General features: G+C 36.4%; 2 protein-coding genes across 2 annotated transcripts; one reads left to right on the forward strand and one right to left on the reverse strand.

The window, feature by feature from the left end:
* Nucleotides 1–13463: 13463 nt before the first annotated feature.
* Nucleotides 13464–15086, forward strand: LOC122024036 (40S ribosomal protein S21-like). Its single transcript, XM_042582540.1, has 4 exons — nt 13464–13523; nt 14292–14389; nt 14477–14609; nt 14796–15086. Exons 2-4 carry the CDS (start codon nt 14340–14342, stop codon nt 14859–14861), a joined length of 249 nt encoding a protein of 82 aa, XP_042438474.1. The 5' UTR covers nt 13464–13523; nt 14292–14339; the 3' UTR covers nt 14862–15086.
* A 740-nt stretch (nt 15087–15826) lies between these two features.
* LOC122024916 (polyprotein of EF-Ts, chloroplastic-like) lies at nt 15827–22784 on the reverse strand. The gene is made up of 4 exons (XM_042583651.1): nt 22519–22784; nt 18341–20572; nt 16829–17531; nt 15827–16580 (listed from the first exon to the last, which is right to left on the reverse strand). The coding sequence occupies exons 2-4, from the start codon at nt 20493–20495 to the stop codon at nt 15974–15976; spliced, it is 3465 nt and encodes a 1154-aa protein (XP_042439585.1). The 5' UTR covers nt 20496–20572; nt 22519–22784; the 3' UTR covers nt 15827–15973.
* Between the last annotated feature and the right edge of the window lie 700 nt (nt 22785–23484).

Consider the following 23484-nt stretch of genomic DNA (forward strand, 5'->3'; position numbering starts at 1 on the left):
GATAGTCTTTGGGCTGCAAAGGTAGGAAAATCAACATCTAACTCATCTAGTCCACCTGGTCTAGGATGTCCGAAGAAATACTCATAAATGGAGTCAGATGAGACATCAAAGGGAGAAGGTAAGGGGTCTGGTAAATCAGGATATATAGAAAAGACATTTCCTAAACACCTCCGGCAAGCTAGATAATCAAAGAAAGTCGAGAAACTGAAATCAATAGTTTGCTTAGCAACCTTAGTTTTATAATTAACATCATTAGTTTGATGAAGATTATTATAAAACTCAGATACTAAGTCGTAATTGATGTCTCGTTCTAAGTAGACTAGAGAATCAAGTTTGTAATAGGCAATTATTTCTGACACAGATGGATAGAATTCATCCATGCATTTTCGATCCACAGACCTACAGGGAAGCAGTTTGAAGGTTCTTTGTTTAAAGGCTTCTTCAAAGTGATGGTTTGGAAATCGTCCAGAAACGGATGGTTGAGGTCGAGAGGGAGCCTTAGATTTGGATTTCTCAGTTGACAACTTAGAGGTTCCCTCACCAGCTTGTTTCTTCCTAAATGTTTTTTTTAAAAAAAAATGACATGGACGGGACAAATAGGTGAGCACCAACAACCGAGAACTAAGCCAATAACACAGATACGATGAGAAATGAAAAGTGAAGTGCCAAAATGAGTAGAGCTCGGGGAGAATGAAGTTACCTTGGTGCCATATCTCTCGGAGAACGAAGAGAAGAGTTGAGGCGTAGGAGGGTGTCGGCTAGGGCTTTGGCGTGCAATGAGAAGAGAAAGGATCGGGAAGAGTTAAGAGGGATGGGTGTCCAGGTGTTGAAATGATCGGACGGCTGTCCGATCAGGAGATATCAGGAACCTCCTGATCGGTCTGTAGACCGATCAGAAGACGATCAGTAGCCCCAGGGAACCTCCTGATTGGTCTGTAGACCGATCAGTAAGCTTCCTAGCGTAAAAAAGAACCTGATCGATCCCTGGACCGATCAAATATCAAATCTGGAGAGTTTTTGGATCGGTCGATAGACCGATCCACCCTCTCCTGATCGGGCTGTAGACCGATCAGTGTCTGACACAGGAGTCTCTCCAGTAATTTCAGTAACTGAAATTCGTAGAAGTGTTCGATAATTCAGAACTCAAGAAGTCCAGAAACTTCCAAATTCAGTACCTAGAATCTGAAGAATCTACAAGCATAACTATTTCCTAAAGATGAACTCTTATGGTCTGAAATTGTCTATAGCCCGAAAGTTTCAGACGTTTAAAAGAACACAGACAACTCAAGGCTTCAAACACTGAAATTTCCGACCTTGTTATGTTCAGTTTCAAGTTTGTCAAAATATATCCAAATTGTTATCATTATTTCAACGACTTGTCCTAGTTTCAATCAAAAACATGAAAGGTATCGATCAAAGGTATCAAACAGTCCATCAACCAAAGTTACATAATTTCTAGGTAAAGGTCAGACCAAGTTTCCTTGGTTGGAATATATGAGTAAGATCTAGGAACCAAATACACATAAATTATGTAATGGTCTTCCCCATACTCAATTTATGTCTCTTCAACCTAATTATTCAAGAGATGCATGATACATTTTGAATAATTTGGCTGATCCTAGTATCTCACCCCATTTCTAGCAAACAAAAATAATTTGTTAAACCTTATAGTTTGTGTGAGATGTCCCCAAGTTGCCCAAATTAATTTCCCAATTTCTCTTGTCCTTTTAATTGTCCTTATTGATCATGATGAAGTCCTAATGGCCTATTGAGCCAAACACATTCCCAATTCTCTCCTTAAATGACTAAATTCATTTTCCGGAAGGGGTTTGGTGAAAATATCGGCTAGGTTTGATTTTGACTCAACATATGTGAGCGCAATGTCTCCCCTAGCTACGTGATCTCTAATGAAGTGATGACGCACTTCAATGTGTTTGGTCCTTGAATGATGGACTGGATTTTTCGTTAGGTTTATTGTGCTGATGTTGTCACACAACACTTGCACTCCCTTATACGAAAGCCCATAATCTTCTAGGGTGTGGATCATCCACAACAATTGTGATACACTCTCTCCCATGGCAATGTATTCAGCCTCGGTCGTGGAGAGAGCAACGCAATGTTGCTTCCGACTTGACCAACTAACCAATGATGAACCTAAAAATTGGCAACCCCCACTAATGCTTTTCCGATCCAATTTGCACCCAGCATAATCGGAGTCGGTATAACCTATCAAGTCAAAAGACTCCGTACGAGGGTACCATAGACCTACTCTAATTGTGCCCTTAAGGTATCTCAAGATTCTCTTAACTGCAATTAAATGAGATTCCTTGGCACAGATTTGATATCTAGCGCACATGCCCACCGCAAAAAGTATGTCCGGTCGACTAGCTGTGAGATATAGAAGACTACCGATCATGCTTCTATATTGTGTTAGATCAACTGGTTTTCCATTCTCATCATTGTCAAGGTGAGTGTTTGTCGCCATTGGAGTGGATACTTCCTTATAGTCACTCATTTTGAATTTCTTGAGCATCTCTTGAGTGTACTTAGTCTGATGGACATAAATGTCATCTCGAGTTTGTTTGATTTCAAGTCCAAGGAAGAATGTCAATTCTCCCACCAGACTCATCTCAAACTCACTTTCCATTTGAGTGATAAATTCATTCAAATAGCCCTTATTATTTGAGCCACAAATTATGTCATCGACATACACGTGGGCTACAAATATGTCTTCACCATCTCTACGAAGAAATAGTGTTGGATCTATTTGATCTCTTACAAATCCCTTTTCTAGTAAGTAAGTTGACAACCTTTCGTACCAAGCTCGAGGTGCTTGTTTAAGCCCATAAAGAGCTTTCTTGAGCTTGTACACGTGGTTTGGAGCTTCGGTATTCACAAACCCCGGTGGTTGTTCAACATAGACCTCTTCTTTAATGAAACCGTTTAAGAAGGCCGATTTAACGTCCATTTGATAGAGCTTGAAGCCTCTATGTGCAGCAAAAGCTAGCATCAAACGAATGGACTCTAATCGGGCCACGGGAGCATAAGTCTCATCATAATTGAGACCTTCGACTTGACTATAGCCCTTGGCTACAAGTCTTGCCTTGTTTCTTACGACTTCTCCTTTTTGGTTTAACTTATTTTTGAAGACCCATTTGGTTCCAATAATGGTGGTCTTCTTAGGTCTAGGAACTAAGTCCCACACCTGGCTCCTTTCAAATTGACCTAACTCATCTTGCATAGCTATGACCCAGTCAGGATCGTGCAATGCCTCATCAACTAATTTTGGTTCGATTTCTTAGATCAAGGCAACCTCATTAGACTCATTTCTAAAGAATGATCTAGTCCTAACCCCTTGTTGGATGTCTCCCACAATCTGGTCTTGGGGATGACTAGAGGCTATCCTTGATTTCCTTGGTGTTGGCGGTGTCTCATTAGTGGTCTCACTAGACACAAGCAAAGACTCAGTATCAGGCAAAGGATCAGACTGAGCCCTCTCTTGCCTTTGCTCATCATCATCGGAGTCAATTTTGACCCTTTCTATGTTTTGATCATTTAAACTTAGATTTCTAAGTTCAAATTGAATTTCTCCTACATCCCTTGATTGATCATTTGATTTAGGAATTTCTTCAAATGCTACATCCGAGGACTCTTCAATCAATTTAGTCCTATTGTTGTAGACTCGATAGGCTTTGTTGATGAGAGAGTATCCGACCAATATTCCTTCATCAGCCTTAGCCGTGAACTTTCCAAGATGATCCTTGGTGTTCAAGATAAACACCTTACAACCAAACACCCTAAGATGTTTAATTGTAGGGGGTTTTCCAAACCAAAGTTCATGGGGAGTCTTTCCTAAAAACCTATGTATCAAGACTCGGTTTTGCACATAGCAAGCTGTATTTACAGCTTCAGCCCATAAGTAGCTCGGTAGTGAGTACTCATTGAGCATGCTTCGTGCAGCTTCTTACAAGACTCAATTCTTTCTCTCCACAACCCCATTTTGCTGTGGGGTCCTTGGAGTAGAGAACTCATGCCTATATCCTTTTTCTTGACAAAATTCTAAAAATCTATGATTTTGAAATTCTCCACCATGATCACTTCTAATTGTTTTAATTGTTGTTGATTTTTCATTTTCAGTTCTTCTACAAAAGGAAACAAAAATATCTATGGTTTGATCCTTATTTTTCAAAAAGAAAGTCCATGTATATCTAATAAAGTCATCAATGATCACTAAGCAATATCTACTTCCATTCAATGAAATGACATTACTACAATCAAATAAGTTCATATGCAATAAATCTAAAGCAGTAGAGGTACTTACAGCGCTTTTACCTTTATGAGACGCTTTTGTTTGCTTACCCTTTTGACATGCATCACATAATTTTGTCTTTTGGTACTTGATGCTTGGTAGGCCTCGCACTAATCCTTTGTTGGCTAGCTTTCGAATATTCTTCATGTTCACATGGGCCAACCTCCTATGCCAAAACCATGATTCTTCTTCTTTTGATATGAAACACCTAGCAGAGGCATTAGTAGCACTTTTAAAAGATACTTGATAAATGTTATCTACCCTTGTGCCTACTAGTACCGTGTCAAGTGTGTCAATGTGTTTGACCAGACATTGATTTGAATGAAACTCAATTGTGTAACCCGTATCACAAATTGGCTGACACTTAGGAGATTAAAGGTCATCCCCTTGACTAGAAGGACATTTTTGATTTGGAGACATTCGGATATATGAATATCTCCAACTCCTATAACCTTAAGGCTACCATTATTACCAAAAGACACATTACCTCTATTTTTATTTTGAAGGGTAGTGAAGAGTGACTTGTCCCCGGTCATGTGCTTGGAGCATCCACTATCAACAAACCAAGTTGATAGATGCTCCCCCTTGACAAATGCCTACAAGACACGAAAGATAGACGTTTTAGGTACCCAAATCTTGGGACCTAATGCATCTACAATGAAAGACCTAGGAACCCATGCCTTGGTCACACCCTTCCTAGTCTCATGAACCCTAGAAGTATGTGATCTATGAAATTGGGTTCTAGACACTAGTGAAATGAAACTAGACTCCTTAGGTTGATATCCTAACCCAGCCTTGTTGTAGATGTCCCTTTGGGCATTTAAAATCATATCTAAGGTCTTAGAGCTAGTTGAGAATTTTTCAAGCATTTTCTTGAGTTTCTCAACTTCACCCTTTAAGGCTTTGTTTTCATCCTCAAGGAGCTCTTGATGTAGGTCATTAACTTCATCTTCCCTAAGAGTCTTCAAGTGCTCTACTTCATCTTTTAATGATTTAACTTCAGTTTTTGATTTCTTAAGCAAAGTAGATAAATGTGCAATAGTTTTATAACATTTCTCTAAATGCGGAGAGGTTACCTCTTCATCATCAGAAGATGATGAAGCCGCGGTTGAGGTGTCACTTGTGTCACCATCACTCCCGGAATCCGATTTCTCCCTTGCCATGAACGCTAATTGACGTGTGCTTTTCTCCTTCTTCTCTTCCTCCGATGAGCTTGAGGAGGATTCATCCCAAGTAGCCTTGAGAGCTTTCTTCTTCTTGGCCCTTTCCTCCTTCTTCTTGAGTTTTGGACACTCGCTCCGATAGTGTCCTTTCTTGCTACACTCATAACAAGTAACATTAGTTTTATCAATATTTTGATCGATAGGTTTACCTTTCCCTTTGTATCTCCGGCTTCTTCTCATGATTCTCCTTACAAAGTTGGCCATCTCGCTTGATGATGATCCACCTTCATCATCGGACTCGGAGGAGGATGAGGATGAAGAAATATCTTTTTCCTTCTTCTTTTCCTTCTTCCTTCTTCCATCCTTGCTCTTTTCTCCTGCAACTAAGGCAATACCTTTCTCTTTTTGACCCTTGTTAGCAAGTTCATGAAGTTCCATTTCACAAAAGAATTCATCTAATTTAACAATTGAAAGGTCCTTGGAGACCTTGTAGGCATCTACCATCGATGACCACAAGGCATTCCTCGGAAAGGCTTTGAGAGCATACCTTACAAGATCGCGATTCTCTACGCGTTCATCTACGGAATGAAGACCATTGATGATTTCTTTGAACCTTCCGTGTAGTTCACTTACCGTCTTGTTCTCCTTCATGGTGAGGTTTTGTAGTTGGTTTAGGAACAAGTCTCTCTTGGCGATCCGAGAGTCTCGGGTTCCTTCTTGGAGCTCGATGAGCTTGTTCCACAAATCTTTTGCGCTCGTGAATGGACCTACCTTGACGAGTTGATCCTTGGCTATGCCACATTTTAGAGTGACCACCGCCTTGGCATCGGCTTGTCCTTTGCGAGTTTGCTCGGTGGACCACCTTGATGAGTCAAGTTCCTTATCTTCTTCGTCCTTCGGAGGTGTAAACCCTTCCTTGACAGAGAACCACATGGAGATGTCGGTCTTGAGATAATATTCCATGTGGCTCTTCCAATATTGAAAGTCCGCTCCATCAAAGTAGGGTGGACGATTGGTGCTAAACCCTTCCTTCATAGCCATCTTCTTGCTCTTTAGGGTGTTAATCCGGATGAAGAGCACCAAGCTCTGATACCACTTGTTAGGACCTTCGGATGGCTAGAGAGGGGGGGTGTGAATAGCCTCCTCTAAAACTTAAACAATCTTCTCACAAAAGTTTGTTAGCACAGCGGAAATATGCAAAAGAAAAACTAATACAAGGAAAAGAAACAACCCACAACTAACACAAGTATGTACGAGGTTCGGGGATAACTTGCCCCTACTCCTCGGCGTGTCCGTAAGGTGGACGATCCCTTGATCTTTCGGTAGATCACACCCCGGATAGATTCCGGCTAAGAATTTCTCCTTCTCGGTGGAGTAACCTCTCCACAAAGTCACAGAAAATATTTAAATGAAGCACAAGACTTACAGGGATTAGTGGCTAAAGGGAATGAAAAATAAGCTTACAGCCACGATGAAAGCAGAGCGCAAACCAGAAGAAGTTCCTTAGTCAAGAGCTCAAAAACACACAGCACTCTTGCTTGATTGACCGAGAGATTTCCTTTTACTTTTTTTTGGTTGTTATATCGAACATCTCATACTCCTTCTTCTTATGCCTCTGCCTTTTCTATTGCGTTTGCCTGTATCGAATCACTGCAACCTGCACCGAATCGCTGCTGCCAAATCAGGTGTCGCCAATCACTTTTCCTCCTCATCTGGTTCTCTGAACTCACACCAATACCATCCATGGTCTTCACTGGTGTTTCTGAGCTCGAACCAATAGCCAGGAGTCAAGCTGATTGCAACCATAACACAGCCAGATCGCCAGTAACCGTTGATGCTCCAATTGCACCATTTGCAGCCAAACACAGTAGAAAAACCACTTTGTCTTATTCCTCTGATATACCTTAATTTGAACTTAAGCACTGACATGATACCTGTAACCTGCAACATAAAAAGCTCACACCAGATGGTTAAATCAGACGAATCAGAAGTTGCGCAGAGAAACAGACGGTGTTGTGGATCGGTCAGTAGACCGATCCATAGCCCTCTGGACCGATCAGAACATATCCTGATCGATCTGGGAGGCTTCTGATCGGTCTGTGAACCGATCAGCCTATAGGTGGATCGATCCACAGACCGATCCCCTATTGTCCTCTGAATCCCATCGCTTCCTGATCGATCTACAGACCGATCAGATAACTTACAGTGAACTACTGTTTGGTTACTGATCGGTCACCAGACCGATCTAATAACCCACAGAAAGCTACTGTTTGGTTACTGATCGGTCACCAGACCGATCAGATAACCACAGTATCACTGGATCGGTCTGTTGATCGATCAGATATCCATAGTATCACTGGATCGGTCAACAGACCGATCCAATGCCTATGTAAGGTAGGTTTGGCGCTTCCCAGCCCTAAACCCTAAAGCCTTTCTAGTCTAGAGAACGAGCTACCGAGCCCTCTCTGACCTAGTCCGGAGAACGAGCTACCGAGCCCTCTCCGACTTCGCGTGCCAAGTTTCCATACTTGGACTTTTCCCTTCCACCTGATCAACATTGATCAGTAATCAATCTGAGTTTAATTAATATCTGATACAAACTTAAATCAGTGTCAACATCAAAACAGCAGCCAGGTCAGACCGTATCAACACTTACGCGTTTTTGGAAATCCATAACTGTAAACAGCAGGAATTAAGTAATCTAGACAAAGTATCTGCAAGAGAGTTAGCACTCTCTTTTATATGTTCCCAGTGAATTTTAAGTCCCTTATGTAAAATGGCATCAGTAAATTTAAGCCATCTTTTAGATCCTAGACCTTTTCTAACTTATTTTGTTTGCTAGCTATATTTTACAATAGCCTAACAATCCGTTCTAATAGTAATTTCTGGTTTATTGCAAATAAATAAGAAGAAAGCTTCTAAGCAGTATTACTGCTAATAATTCAAAGTCTAAAGAAGTAAGTCTTCCTTTTTCTTTATATTCACCAGAAGCATATCTACACAATTGTTCAGATGATTTAGAGTCATATTTAGAGCGTTTACTATATAGGACTCCTCCCTATCCGGTTTCACATCCATCTGTTTCTATTACTAAGTAATCTGTATCTAATGGTAAAGTTAAATGAGGTAGTTGTTGCACCATTACTTTGATTTGTTTTACTAAATTAATATCTTGCTGATTAAAATAGCGTTGCCCTGTTTGTGAAGTTTTATTATATAATGGGCCACTAATTTTGCCAATATCCTTAAGATATGGTCTGGCATAATTAAGTAACCCTAAGAAAGATCTAAGGGTTTTAATATCTTCCATTTTGTCAGGAAAGTCTAAAATTTTACTAGTAATATGAGCATGCAGAGTTATCTTCCCTTGTCCAATAAGACTACCTAAAAATTCAATATAAGGAACAACAAGTTTCATTTTTCTCCGGGATACAATAAGTCCATGTTTTTCAAATAGATTGAAAACCATATGTAAGTGTGCATAATGTTCATCTTTTGTTTTGGAAAAAACTAAGACATCATCTATATAAACACAAGTGAATTCTGTAACAGGTCTAAAAATATCATCCATTTTGCGTTGAAATATTTGAGGGGTTACTTTCAGGCCAAAGGGCATAACTAGCCACTCAAAGTGTCCTTCTGGACAAGAAAAGACTGTCCAAGAAATAGAGTCTGGATGCATTTTGACTTGCCAAAAACCAGACTTCATGTCAAATTTTGAATACCATTTGGATTTTTTTATTTTATTTATAAGTTGATCCTTATCAGGTATCTTATAGCCATCTTCATGACAATTATCATTAAGTCGTTTATAATTAAATATCATTCTAGACTGTCCTCTCTTTTGTTCTGCTCCTTTATTAACAATAAAGGTTGGACTTCTATATCTAGAATCTGACCGTTGTATAACTTTTAAAGTCAGGAGTTGAGTAATATGCATTCTACATTCTTCCGTTTCCTAGTTTGAATATTTTAAGTCTTGAGATTTTATAGTTAAATCTGGATTAATTATATTAAGTTTACAATAGACTTTATCTTTTTCCCAGTATTTGGTTGGATTTTCTCCAATGATTTCAAGTTTTCCTAATCTAGAAATAACATTATCCAGATTATCTTGTTTACTAAGAAGAGTATTTAAATAGGATGGGTTAAAACCATCTTGATAATAAGTTTCGAGCTCAGAATCATCCATATCTGAGTCATTTGGGCTCTCAGAGCCAAGTATTTCTAGTTTTCCTGTAGGGATAATGTCACCTTAGGAATTTTTGGTGTTTTAGGTGTACAAGGGCACTTTGAAGTAGAAGAAGTGGGATTACAAGATTCCTCTGGCGCGGGTAGGGTGCCACCACGATTCCCAGTGCTAACCTCTGATGGATAAGCAGAAAGAATAGACGAGATAATAGGAGTGGAAAGAAAGATAGCATAATCTTTTGTTAATAAGAGAGCACGATCTGGAGAGACCAGAAAATTGAGACTAAGAATAAAAGGAATGGATTTATGAGGCATGGGCCGTATCCATAATTGAGATAAAGTTAATGGAGGACTGAAAGTGCCACAATTAGTAAAGAAACGCAGATGAACATTTTTAACAAATTTATAACAACTTAATTGTTGTCCATCAAATTGTATACTTAGAAGAGGAGTATTAGTGGTTTTAATGAGAGAAGGAGGTAAAACAGATAATAAAAGTGTTTCATCAATAGTGGAGGTGGTAACTCCACTATCTAAGAAAGCATGTAACGTAAGTTCATGTCCTTGAATATTCAAAGTACCTTGAACTCTAATATCTATAGTAATTCCAGTATTACAGATACTGGGAGTTTGGACAAAGACAAATTCAGGATTAGGAGGTGTTTCCTCTGTAAGAGGACTTTTTCCCTTATCTAAATAAGGATCCTGAAAATAAGAAGAGGGGCTTGGTTCGTCAGAAGGATATGTTCCTTCTTTTAAAAGAGTTAATTCTGTTTCTAACAGATTAAGTCTAGTTTCTAAAATAGAAACTCTTGATTCTAATAACGTATTACGTGTACTTTTTCTAACATGTTGTGTAGGTGGGATGATAATTTGGAAAAGAGTATTGAGGCATAAATTACAGCATTGTTTATGGCATAATTTACAAGTGCCTCTTTGTTGTAGAGAAGGATAATAACCACAAGCAAAGCAAGGAATATGATCAGATCCTTATTTGAGTTGCCAGTCATGGGTACAAGTTCTTTGATCAGATCTAAGGTCAGTAAGATTTTATGGAATAAAATGATGATACATAAGATTTAAGTGTTGAAAATCTTGAAGTGTATCAGCAAATAAAGGGTCTGAAAAATAATCTTCCTCATCAGCAGAGTCAGATGTTTAAGAAGTGGCTAAGAAAGAGTTAATTAAAGAATAATCCTTTGGCACAAGGGCTGGTAGATCCTTGAGATCTAACACAGATAAGATAGAATAAATAGACGAAGTACTGGAGACATCATCTTGAATATCAATTAAGTCTAAGTTTGTATTACTTATGACTTCAGCTTCTCTACTATATAAGTTTTTTCTTTCAGGACAAGCTGAAGATAAATGGCCAGGTTTATGGCATGCAAAACAAGTAATAGTATTAGCATAAGTTTTCTTAGGCTTAAATTTTCTGACATGTTTTTCCTTATTTAAAAAGGGTTTTTGTTCTTTACTTTTCCTAAGATAATAGGTTTTCTTTGGTTTATATTTAGCTTTAGGAGGAGGTAATCTTTTCTGTTGTTTATAATGTTTTTTTCTTGTTTGTTGTTGTTGAGTACCATATTGTTGTGGAGTATATATTTTACTACAAAAATTGTATTGTTGGTTTTTAAGTTGTTTTTGAATTTGAATATAAGTACATTTAGTCTTAAGTGTTGTTAAAATATGTTGTATACAAACTCCAATGTTATCATATAATGATGGTACTTGTAATTCAATCCAAGACTTATGAATTTCTTTTCCTAATTCTCCAGATAATTTATTAAAAAGTCTTTCTCCTAATTCAGGACTACAATAATTTCCTGAGACTGCCGTAAGGGCCAAAAAGTCATTACAAAATGGTTTAATATAATTCCAGTTAAACAATTGTAATTGTTCTAAATCTCTCATAACTTTTTTTTGTCTAATATCAAGACCAATATTATCATCTCTTGTAGTTAATAATCTATGAATAGCATAGCAAAAGTTAAGAAAGTGACATTGGATTGACAATCAGATGGAATTGATGGTACAGATTAACTATCGCTACAAGTGGGAAGGTACCCTCCTATGATAGATCAAGGGGTGGTGTTCCTCTTGTGTGATTGTCCACACGATCCATCTAGGGTTGGCATGCAACCGACGTGGATCCTCCTCAATTTAGACTTTATAAACCCTCATGTAGATAAGTGAAGGTATAATCTTTTTGGATACTTGTAAGAGCTCATTCTTTCTATCTTTTCCTTTTTAAATTCTTTATGCTCCTCATTGTCTCGTTCACTAATTTGACCATTAGAGGTGCAATGTCCATCCTCGACTTACACTTGTTGATCCTCATATCTCTTTCCTCATAGAATCTCTCGTAACGAGAAGGAGCCCGATACTTTTTAATCTTCAAAGACTCATATTTGAAGACATTTCCCTTATTTTTAAGGGTGCGTTTGGTTCGGGGTTATTCTTGATAACTTTGGTTATCCATATAAGGTTATCAACAAAAACCTTGTTTGGTTTAGGTATTCGATGATTTCCGAGTAATGTTCCATGCTCGACATGTCAGCAAAAGGGTCATCCAGCTCGGAATCAGAAAATCTCAGAAAACTAAGGTTTTTCTTGATTCCGGGGTTAACGAATTTTTTTTATCAAAAATATCCTCCGATAAGAAAAAACATGGAAAAAAGAGAAAAAATGTAAAAAAATATTAAAAAATGTAAAAAAAATAAAAAAATTTTAAAATTTTTAAAAATATATAATTTAAAAAATAAAAAAATTAAATTTTAAAAAATTAAAAATTTAAAAAATTTAAAATGTAAAAAAATTTAAAAATTTTAAAAATAAAAATTTATAAATTTTAAAAATTTAAAAATAAAATAAATAAATAAAAATTTAAATTTTAAAAATGTAAAAAATAAAAAAAATATAAATATAAATAATATAAAAAATATAAAAAATTAAAAAAAATAAAAAAACACATAAAAAAGTAAAAAAATATACAAGAAAAAGAAAAGTAAAAAAACATAAATTATAATAGTAATATGTATAGTTGATTTTATAACTGAGGGTAATATGGTAAAATATTAAACTAAGGTATTCATTAAAACATTCAAACAAACAAATTTTTGTTGCATTACGAACCAAACAACATTTGATTATGTTTTAATCCCCATAACCTTGGTTATGTGATTACCTAGTAATCACATAACCAAAGTTATATTTGATAACTTGAACCAAACGCACCCTAAAGGTTATAATACCATATTAGTCAAGCAAATAAATAGTAAAAACTTTATATTGATTCTTTTATTTATAATATATATGTATATACACACCTACACTAACTAGATCAAGTTGTTTCTATTTATTTGATTTGTCATTTTTTTTATTATTATCTAATCATCAATTTTATTCATTAGATTTGATTGGGTAAAAAACTACCATACTTCGTTCATCTACAAATAAAAAATATTATGGGTAACAATTAAAATGACAATATTAGAATCATAAAAAAAAACCTTTTTTAAACAATTAAAATAATACTGGAATAATGATAGTTTTTTATAGAAAAATATGATTATGCTCTTTTAGACTTTTTTTTTTTAATAAAGAACGTCTTTTTTGTTTTTGCTCAATTATTATTAACCATATTTTTAATATAAAATTAAATTTATGAAATAATAATATTTTCTTATTAATCACATTTTCAATAATGGAATTGTTCAAGTTAAATTTTCTTGGGCCGGCCCACTAGCAACTCGAATTGTCATACGTACCGAAGCTAGGGTTAGCGCGGTCTATATATATAGAGCCCTAACCCGAGCCTTTCTTTCTCTCGCCGCATTCCTGTGTTACTCGTCCCAAAGGTACGCCTCCGAAATCCCAACCAAGCTGCAATTTTCCTTTGCTTTTTTGTACAATTGGACTTCGATCATCGCAGTTCTCACTCATTCATCTAATGTTTCTATTCCATTCTGGCATCCTTTTGTGGTCAGCAAATTTTGTAGATTTTTTTTTTCCTCCAGTCGGTTTTTGTTTATTTTCAGGTGAAATGTTTTTAATTTCCCTTTGTTTTTGTTCAATCGGAGTTCGATTAGGACGGTTGTTCGCATATTTTGAGTCGTGTTTCTGTTTGTCCTTCAAAGTAAATGCTCACTCATTCATCCAATGCATCTATTCCATTCTAGCATCCTCTTGTGATCGGCAAAATTTGTAGAATTTTTTTTCCTACAGTCGTTTTTTTGTTTATTTTCAGGTTAAATATTTGCAATTTTCCTTTGTTTTTGTTAAATTGAAGTTCAATTATGATGGTTCTTCGGGTATTTTGATTCGCGATTCTGTTTCTCCTTCAAAGTTAATGCTCATTCATCTAATGCTCCTATTCCATTCTAGGACCCTTTTGTGGTAAGCAAAACTTGTATGATTTCATGTGATTTCGGCACATTTGCACTTTTTCTTTGTTTTTTGATCTATCATATCGGTTCTTTGGGTATTTTGATTCGCGTTTCTGTTTCTGCGTCAAAGTTAATACTCACTCATTCATCGAGCTCTCTTATTTCATTCTAGCATCCTTTTGAGGTCGACAAAACTGTAGATTTTTTCTTTTCTTCAGTCGTTTTTTATTGTATTTTCAGGTGACTTTGACACATTTGCAAATCTAGGATCGCGATCTCACTTCCAAGATGCAGAACGAAGCAGGTGAAATGATGGATCTCTACATCCCAAGAAAATGGTGAGTATCTCGTAATCAATTAGAACTTCTTTACCCTCAATTATATTGATTTCTGCGATTCTTTCCAACCTTTGCATTTTTTTCTAGTTCTGCTACGAATAGGCTGATTACTGCCAAAGATCACGCATCTGTCCAAATCAACATTGGCCACTTGAATGAGAGTGGAGTATACACCGGCCAGCATACCACTTTTGCTCTCTCTGGTTTCATTCGAGCTCAGGTCTGTTCCATCTCCTTTCAACTAACTTTGATCTCTCATTATTGATAATTTTACTATGCTACTGATTTGTTCAGTATACTGTTTTCACTTGCATCAATAATTTTCTAATGTTTGTTAAAATGATACATTGTTATTGATTATTTAAATATTTGGTTTTTGATTTTGCTTCATTAATCATTTTGGCAGGGTGATGCTGATGGTGCTCTTGATAGGCTTTGGCAGAAGAAGAAATCAGAAATCAAGCAACAATAGATTTTGAATTGCTTCTAGCCATTATGAACTCAAGCAACGAAGTATGATGATTGTCGTAGGTCCTACTAGTGTTGCTTTTAGTTTTGCCCTGGTGCCATTTTACCGCAGTTTGATGTTTATGAAGAGTAAATCTGCAAAAATGAATCCATCTGATTGATCTTTGGCTAAACTCTGTTGAACCATTTGAACACTGATTGATCTTTAAAATTGAGTTTTATCTCGTCACTGTGAGCCTTATTTGTGCATATTGAAATCATGATTGAAAAAAAATGACAAACTGAGTTAGTTTTATTGATTAGTCATGGGGTAATTGGTCTGATTTTATGAAAGTTTTTTATTGGTTATTAAGATAAATCGGGAAGTCTGTGCAGTGGCAGTGTAGTAGTCTACTATTGTGTAGAAGTCTATTATTTTTTTAGTTATGTGTTTCATTTTGAGGAAAATTTTTTATAAATATATTATAACTTAGGATTGAATTACATATGTTTAGGTTACAATATGAATGTCTTATGAGATATGAAAATTGAATCATCTATTAATATAGTGAAAAATAATTATGATATTATAATAATTATGAATTGTAATGATTGATGTTAAAAGGCGAAATTATTACGGAGACAGAAATTACGGGGATTTTATGTAGCAATAATATGAATTGTAATTATGATATTATAGTAATTAGTGTTAATTTGAATTGAATATAATTTCACTTGTGTATATGTTGCAATAACTATGAACATATTATTGTATCAAATTGATTGGGAAAAAAAAAATAAAGTGTTATTTCAATGATTAATAAAAAAAGATGTTTTTTTATGATTCCATTTTCTTTTGCTTCAAGGAAGAATTGGTTATACATAAACTTTTCTCATAATATTTTGGCTATAAGAGTTTCCATCATTGTTACCATCAGTTTCTTAGATTCATAACTTGACGTCAAGGTAAACTTGCTACAAAGATATGGATGAATACACACCATGCCGAAGGCCAAAAAATTATGATTTTGTCTCAACTCAGTTTAGTAGAACAGCAGCAGCATGTTACAAACAATAACAGTGTCCAAAAATTATACTGGCTCTTCCTTAACCGACAAATTGTAACTTTCGAGTCCTTCAGTTCTCTCCGAGAGTGAAGCGAACAAACCTTCTAACTTTGATGTTCTCTCCTAGCGCAGCCACTGTCTGTTTCACCAGATCCTTCACCTTAATATCATCATCTTTGATGAAGGGCTGTTCCAAGAGAGCAAGTTCTCCTAGCCTCTTTGTGATCCTCCCTTCCACTATCTTCTCCTTTATTTGGTCCGGCTTTGACTTCAGATCATCTCTTGCCATTTCTATTTCTTTTTCCTTCGCAATGATACTCTCTGGGATTTCATCTATCGAAACAAACTCAACCTGAGGGCAGGCCACCACTTGCATAGCAAGATCATCCACCAATTCCTTGAACTTCTCATTCCGGCTCACAAAGTCTGTTTCGCAGTTAACTTCAATAAGTGTGCCGATCCGCGCATCATGAATATAGGCTGAAATCCGACCTTCTGCGGCAAGTCTGGAGGATTTTTTATCAGCCGATGCCAGTCCCTTCTTGCGGAGGTATTCCTGAGCCTTTTCAATGTCTCCTTCAGTCTCTGCAAGAGCTTTCTTGCAGTCCATCATGCCAGCACCTGTTTCCTCTCGAAGTTGCTTCACTAATGAAGCTGATACTGCAACTGTTTTTGACCTGCAAAAATTAGATGCTCAACTCGAGTTCAAAATAATTGTAAAGAAATATTTCATTTCAGGGATGGTTGAAGTCGGATTTTAGGGAGTCACTTAATTGGTGGACTCTGAGCTCAAAAGTCGGTATGGCAGCAAAACAACAGACATCAAGAGGAAGCTAAACACTAGAGGATCAAGATGCTATAATGCACAATAAGTATCTCTGGCAAAAATAAAACTGAACCATTGAAGGAATAGAGGTGGTCTTACTTCTCAACATCTTTTGTTTCGGTAGATTGATCTTTTGCAACCGCAGGTGAAGATTTAGCTGTAGTCTGTGCGGCGATTTCGGCTGCAAAGTTTTGGCTTTTCTTCTCCAAGCCTTCTCCAAGATTGAGACGAACAAACCTTTTTACCTTAATATTCTCTCCAATTGTAGCAATGGTCTGCTTAACTAAATCCTTAACTACCATCTTGTCATTTTTTATGTAAGGTTGCTCCAGCAACACAAATTCCTCAAGCCTCTTCCTGATTCGGCCATCAACAATTTTTGATCTTATGTTCTCAGGTTTTGACAAAAGGTCTTCCTTCTGCATTTCAATTTCCCTTTCCTTGTTCACAATATCTTCTGGGATATCTTCAGTTGCTAAATAACAAACCTGAGAACATGCTGCTACTTGCATAGCAAGGTCTTCAACCAACTCCTTAAAGATTTCACCTCGAGACACGAAATCCGTTTCACAGTTCACCTCTATGAGGATGCCTATTCTGCTGTCATGGATGTAGGACCCAATCCTTCCTTCGGCAGTTGTTCTACTGGCCTTTTTATCCGCGCTTGCTAAACCTTTCTTTCGGAGCAACTCTTGGGCCTTAGCAATGTCACCCCCAGATTCTACAAGAGCCTTCTTGCAGTCCATCATACCTGCACCTGTTTCTTCGCGTAATTGCTTCACCAGAGCTGGGGAAATAGTAGCTGCATTTTGAACAATAATCACAGCTCAAACTACAAACCGCAGAGGAGAATGATTGAGCCATGCTGTCAGCAGCAATACTAAACCTGATCACTAAATTCCAAGCATATAAAAATTCTTAACAGAACAGGGTTGCATTTGTAGCACCGAAATTCTGAAGCATTGATTGTAAGATTAGCAGTAGTGAGATGTGAATACATCTTAGGGATGATATCAACATATGAAAAACAAATCATCCTAATGGGAATCAGAAAAGAGAAAGAAACGAAAGATAGGTTTTCAAGAAATCCAAACATGATCAAGTGATATGCATTATATAGAGTTCAATGGAAGATAAAGGTCCGCATCAATTACCCAAATAGTTGGTCTCGCAATATATTGCTGGTTTAAGAACAAGTACTATGAGAGTAGATGATGCAAATGTTGAGTTTATTAAACCGGTGTAAACAAGATGATTGATGTGTTCAAAATATAGAATCATTGCTGGAAAAGAAGAATGCAGCAAAGATAAATAATTTTCATTTTCACAACATATTTAAGATTTAACTGACCTACACGGAACACAGTGGAGATGTTCCCATGATGCAATTATCTAAAATATTTATTCATGAATATAGTAACTGGATTTATGCATGTATGATGATTTTTTTTTTCTGAATTCGATAACAATAAAAGCCAAATATTCTGAACATTTTCACAAACTTGGTTTTAATACTGTTTAAAATGCCCTTGTTTAACATGTAAAAGTATTAAATCTTATCTTCTCGAAAGGGATATCCATCTGTGGGTACACCCAATATTATTCACTAACCTTTGACAGATCTTGGTTCATCAGAAGAGTCAGTTTGCTCATTCAAGCTTCCTTCAGCCTCTGATTTGGCATCGCTTGAGTTAGTGGGAACAGCCACATCTTCAATAGCTATGGGTTTATCAAATTGGTTTTTAGAAAGGTCCTCTGGGATAGTCCTGTAATACTTTTTGGTATTTAATTGCCCAGTAGAATCATCAGTTTCAGAACCTTGTTCATCTTTCGCAGGTGTTTCAGTCATTTCAGTTTCTGTCACTTGTTCTAAAGAAGCCTCAGATTTGACATTACCAGCAGAATCGTCAACTTGTGTAGAATTTAGATTGCCCTCTTTTTCTTTTAATGATGGAACTTCAGAACCTTGTTCTTCTTTCACAAATGTTTCAGTTTCTGTCACTTGTTCTACAGAAACCTCAGATTTGATATCACCAGCAGCTTCTTTATCGTCGGAAGGCAATGAGGCTTCATCTGTTTCAGCTGCTCTTCCAGTTTCTGTCACTTGAGTTGAAGAGGCCTCAGCTTCTTCAGCAGCCAACAAAGTCCCTTCAGGTTGCTCCAAAGCTCTGATATCATCGGCTGCTTCTTTACTTTCAGAAGGCAGTGTATCATCCACTGCCAGACTAAAAGACAAATTGCTGGCAAAAGATTCACCTCCATCCGGAACTGAATCTTGTGATGTTATGCTTTCTTCCTTCAGAATCTCTGTAGAATCTTCAATACCCTTTACAGGAATCTCATCTATAACTGAATCCTGAGAAGAGTGGCTCAAGAGTTCAGATCCTTTTTCATCCTCTTTTCCAACTGTATCAACAGTCTCAGTTAATGCACTCAGAGATCCCTCATCCTTGCTTTCCACAACATCTGAAAGGGAATCTACAATGGGAATTTCCTCCAGCTGCTCTTCATTAATAGATATCTCATCATTAACCTCAGTATGTGAATCAGAAGAACCAACTGTCTGATCCCCATTAGCCTTTGCAGAATTATCAACTGCAAAAGCATCAGAATTATCCACTGTTTCACCAACTTCAATTGTTTGTTCAATCTTTTTAAGAGACTCCTGTGTCCTCTTTCGCTCATCCAAGAAAGCAGAAATTTCCTTGTTCTTGCGGAATGCCAGCTCGAATGGGTTCGTTGCTGTGTGTACCACACCTTGATTTAGTTGCTTATTTAGTTCATCAACATCTTCTTCTTTTTTCATTGTTAAAGTTACCTTTCCTCTGGCAATGCGTAATACTCGTACATTAACTTCTTGGCCAACCTGCAGTGATGAACTCCCTAAAATAACAAAGCTATCAGATTCTTCTTCAATTGGAAGAAATCCTTCTTCTCCATCCGGAAGTGATATAAAAGCTCCAGATCTTATGAGGTTCTTCACAGTACCATCCAAAATCTGACCCTTTGCAAACTTAGAGCTTTTTTTGGTTTCCCCTCGCTTTTGGTCTGACCTTGAACCAGTTTTTCTGAAAGATTTTGGCTTTTCACCACTTTCAGCTGTAGATTCCCTTTTCTGCTGAACCTTAGTTGTGCCATCCTTGTCACGCATTGTGAGAGATATCCGTCCTGTTTCCTTATTGGCCTCAACAATTCTCACTTTCACCTCTTGTCCAATAGAGACGACAGATGCAACATCTTTGACATAAGAGTCACTTATCCTGGAAACATGTACCAAACCATCTGTGTAGGCTCCAAAATCGACAAAACAACCAAATGGTTGAATTGACCTTATTTTTCCTATAAATGAAGCACCTGGAACTAATTCCTCTTCGTTCACAGGAGGCATCTCACTTTTCCTCCCAGGCCTAATGCGTTTGGTTTGATTTGAAATTGTGGTTGACTTTGATGGAGAAGGTACACTTGATTCATCAGAGCTAGGTGGTACTTCCAAGGTTTCATCAACAACTTCCGCTGAAACAGTTGGATTTGTTTCTTCTACAGTTAGATCAGTGCCAACAGCTGCCATGGTTTGGATTCCTGAGCTTCTATACAACTGAAACAGTCTTACTGATGAATGTGATAACAGAAATCTTCGATATGATTTGAGCTTAGTATCCTTTCCAGATGTGTCACATCTTGTTAACTTCACCTCTTTCCTTGGTGGTAAAACAGTTCTAGGGACCAAAGTGATATTTCCAACAGAACAATGAATTACAGGTGTCATCTTGAATCTAGACCAGAAGCTTTTTGTCTATCAAAATACGACTTTCAACTGAAGTTTAACCTCAGTTTTCTTTAAAACTGCAAAACACAGATTGACTGGATCAATCCTAAAAAACAAACATTTGGGCTCCGAATTAAATACAGAACATTAAATAAGATACATTTTGCATATTGCTACCAAATCATTTGATATGTTTATTGTAGACCTGTACTTACATTAAATGAAGAACTTGAGTCAACAGAAAAGAAAATTTCCATTGATGAGGCAACTAGATTATTGGGTTCCTTAAGGAGATGATAATACAGATATGAGACATCCCAAGGCAGTATCCAGAAGTAATCAGCAAGGATGCCAGAAAGTCTCGATATGATGAATAAGAGATACCTTTAGGTGATTAATACACACGCCAACTGATATAACAACCAAAAAACATGATTACAGTTCGGCCTGAAATCCTAACACATCCAAACTTAAAAACTCAGGACAATACTGGTTGGGCCTTTTATGCTCTCTTGGGAGTTTGAGTCTTAAGGTTGATTTTGATTTTTCTTTTCTCACATCTTGACCTAAGCTGGCCAACTAATTTGCATAGACATTTTTATACAAAACCAGATTCGCCCAATCTAAACCAATCTTGTACATTTGCATAAACATTGTTTTAAGTTCTTGAACTTGACACTTACGATTCCTATTAGACTTCACAAACATAACTTGTATGCGTAGATGCCTAAACTTTTACCTTGTAATATTAATACACTATCAGCAGATCCCAGGCCAAAAATAGTCAATAATTCTCCCTAAGTGTCCAATTCGTTCCAGAAAATAGTAGGCAGTAACTTCAGTAGCACTCAACAATTAAACAATAAAGAAAAAATTACACTGGAACATGTTAAGAAGAGTTGCGTAATATTTTTCGTTCATAGTCATTTTTGTTTGCCGAGTAGAGTTTTATTTTTAAAAATCTTTTTATCTCCTTTGTCCCTTGCATCTTTTATTATAAGTGATACAGTCCATCAAACTCAAGAATCTATCGATAACACCCTATAGCAAACAATAAATTAGCTGTGCTTATTGAAGGTAACAGTTCAGTTCCAGCACACTTAAAGATATTAAAATTGAATGGCTGACCATTTATCCTAAAATTTTAAGCTAGAGTAAAAGGATCATCAACTCAACGTAATTATAAGATATTTAATTGGCAGGATTTGAAAATAAAACCTCCTATCCTAGTATAATTTTAAAGTTGTTTCGATGACACAATACTCATTCAAAAAGCTTAAAGTATCGGGAAAAGTATTTATTTTATATTCTTAATGGAAGGTGAAAAAAGTATTCACTAGAAAAAAAAGCTAAATAGGAAGTAAAACAAATGGTAGAGGAAATACACTGAAGTAATGTTCTTATAGAAGCAGCATGATCTTTAATGATATTCATCCAATTTGCAAATGAGAAAAGCATATAAACAACATAAAAAACTTAATCAAAATCCATACTATTTGAAACCACAAAATGCAGCAACTTCTTTGCTGATCACGCAATGAGAAACCTTATCACATAAAGTGCTAAAGCAATGTTAGCAAAAATTCCAATAGAGTTGGAGTTCCATAACAGATCTATAATTAACTTGTTTCTTGCAAGTATGATGAAAATTTCTTCCCATATTAAAGATAAAAGTGTAGTTCCTACGGAGAAATTACAAAATGCCTTCATCTTCAAAAATATTATCATGCTAGACTTTTGCTCAACTGACCTATCATATTTTGATGATAAAAAAGAACAGTTTAATTTTTCATTAATCTCAATTCCGCTGCTAATGTATTCACCTGCAAATCTTCGACAACGAATTTTATCAACCTATAAGATTCCACAAAAATCAAACTCCAGCAATTACATGAGAAAAAGAAATCCTGTCGACCAGTTAGATGTGAGAACCCCAAACAACTGGAACTTCTAAGCCTCTAAGGAACTAATGTAAAGCGCTCAATTGCTTAGAAACCCCGACTTTCCAAAAAAAAAAGACGACCTTCTCAAATTCCCGTTCATCTCCCCAGTTTTTCTTCCGTTCCTCGAAATGAAAAGGAAGCAGGGAGTGTCCGGTGCGACTGGGGTTCAGAGAAGCAGGCCTCGCTGCTCTTGTGCTCCTTGTTCTTCGGTTGTTTCCGGGAGAGAGAGAGAGAGAGAGAGAGAGAGAGAGGAGGAGGAGGAGGAGGATTGAGGTAGCCTTATCCTCGCGGGGCGAGAGTGAGGCTCTGAGGCCGTGGATGAATTGGAAACGAGACGCCAAACCATTTCCTGTCTTTGTTTACATTCCTGAACTTCTGACGGAATGACTCCGACTCCAACCCGGCCCATTTGGAACGGCCCAAATTAGCCCCATCAGGCCCATCTCCAATCTCGATAGATTTAATTAATTTGGTGACTTTTTTTAATCTGGGTATCGCGATCCAATTAAGAGCATCCGTAATTATTTAAACGTTAATATATATCACATCTTCAAATAACATGTCGCATACTCATTATATTAACGTCTCACTTTTAGTAACACACTCATATTTATTTTAATATTAATATTAATTATTTGTAAATCTCATTATCCATTTATTCATCTTTATTTTTTAAATTTAAAATTTAGTTTCTTAATTTTTGAAATTTCAATTTTTTAATTTTTAAAATTTTTATATAAATAAATTGAACATAATGTGTCCATATTGATTTGTAACATCATTTAACACTCATATATTAATATTAATATTAATATTAATATGGAAACGTACATCATTCGATATTTAGAAATATCGAAATTAGAACTCTCACGGCATGAAAATGAGTTTGCCACTTACCACTCCACAGTGCCCCATTTTGATCTTATTTTCTTACTTATAACTCTAGATTTAAATGATCATAAATTATGATTAGTAATTAATTGGACTACATAATTCACGCCACAATAGTAAATTATTTTTTGAAAAATATTTGAAATTTTAATATA

This window comes from Zingiber officinale, chromosome 9B (assembly GCF_018446385.1).
Source record: "Zingiber officinale cultivar Zhangliang chromosome 9B, Zo_v1.1, whole genome shotgun sequence".
Taxonomy (NCBI): Eukaryota; Viridiplantae; Streptophyta; class Magnoliopsida; order Zingiberales; family Zingiberaceae; genus Zingiber; species Zingiber officinale.

Coding starts and splice junctions, on each gene's coding strand:
- LOC122024036 (XM_042582540.1), top strand. CDS start 14,340: ATGCAGAACGAAGCAGGTGAAATGATGGATCTCTACATCCCAAGAAAA. Junction 14,390..14,476: donor CTCTACATCCCAAGAAAATG/GTGAGTATCTCG, acceptor ATTTTTTTCTAG/TTCTGCTACGAATAGGCTGA. Junction 14,610..14,795: donor CTGGTTTCATTCGAGCTCAG/GTCTGTTCCATC, acceptor TCATTTTGGCAG/GGTGATGCTGATGGTGCTCT.
- LOC122024916 (XM_042583651.1), bottom strand. CDS start 20,495: ATGACACCTGTAATTCATTGTTCTGTTGGAAATATCACTTTGGTCCCT. Junction 17,532..18,340: donor TGAACCAAGATCTGTCAAAG/GTTAGTGAATAA, acceptor TTCAAAATGCAG/CTACTATTTCCCCAGCTCTG. Junction 16,581..16,828: donor GAAACAAAAGATGTTGAGAA/GTAAGACCACCT, acceptor TAATTTTTGCAG/GTCAAAAACAGTTGCAGTAT.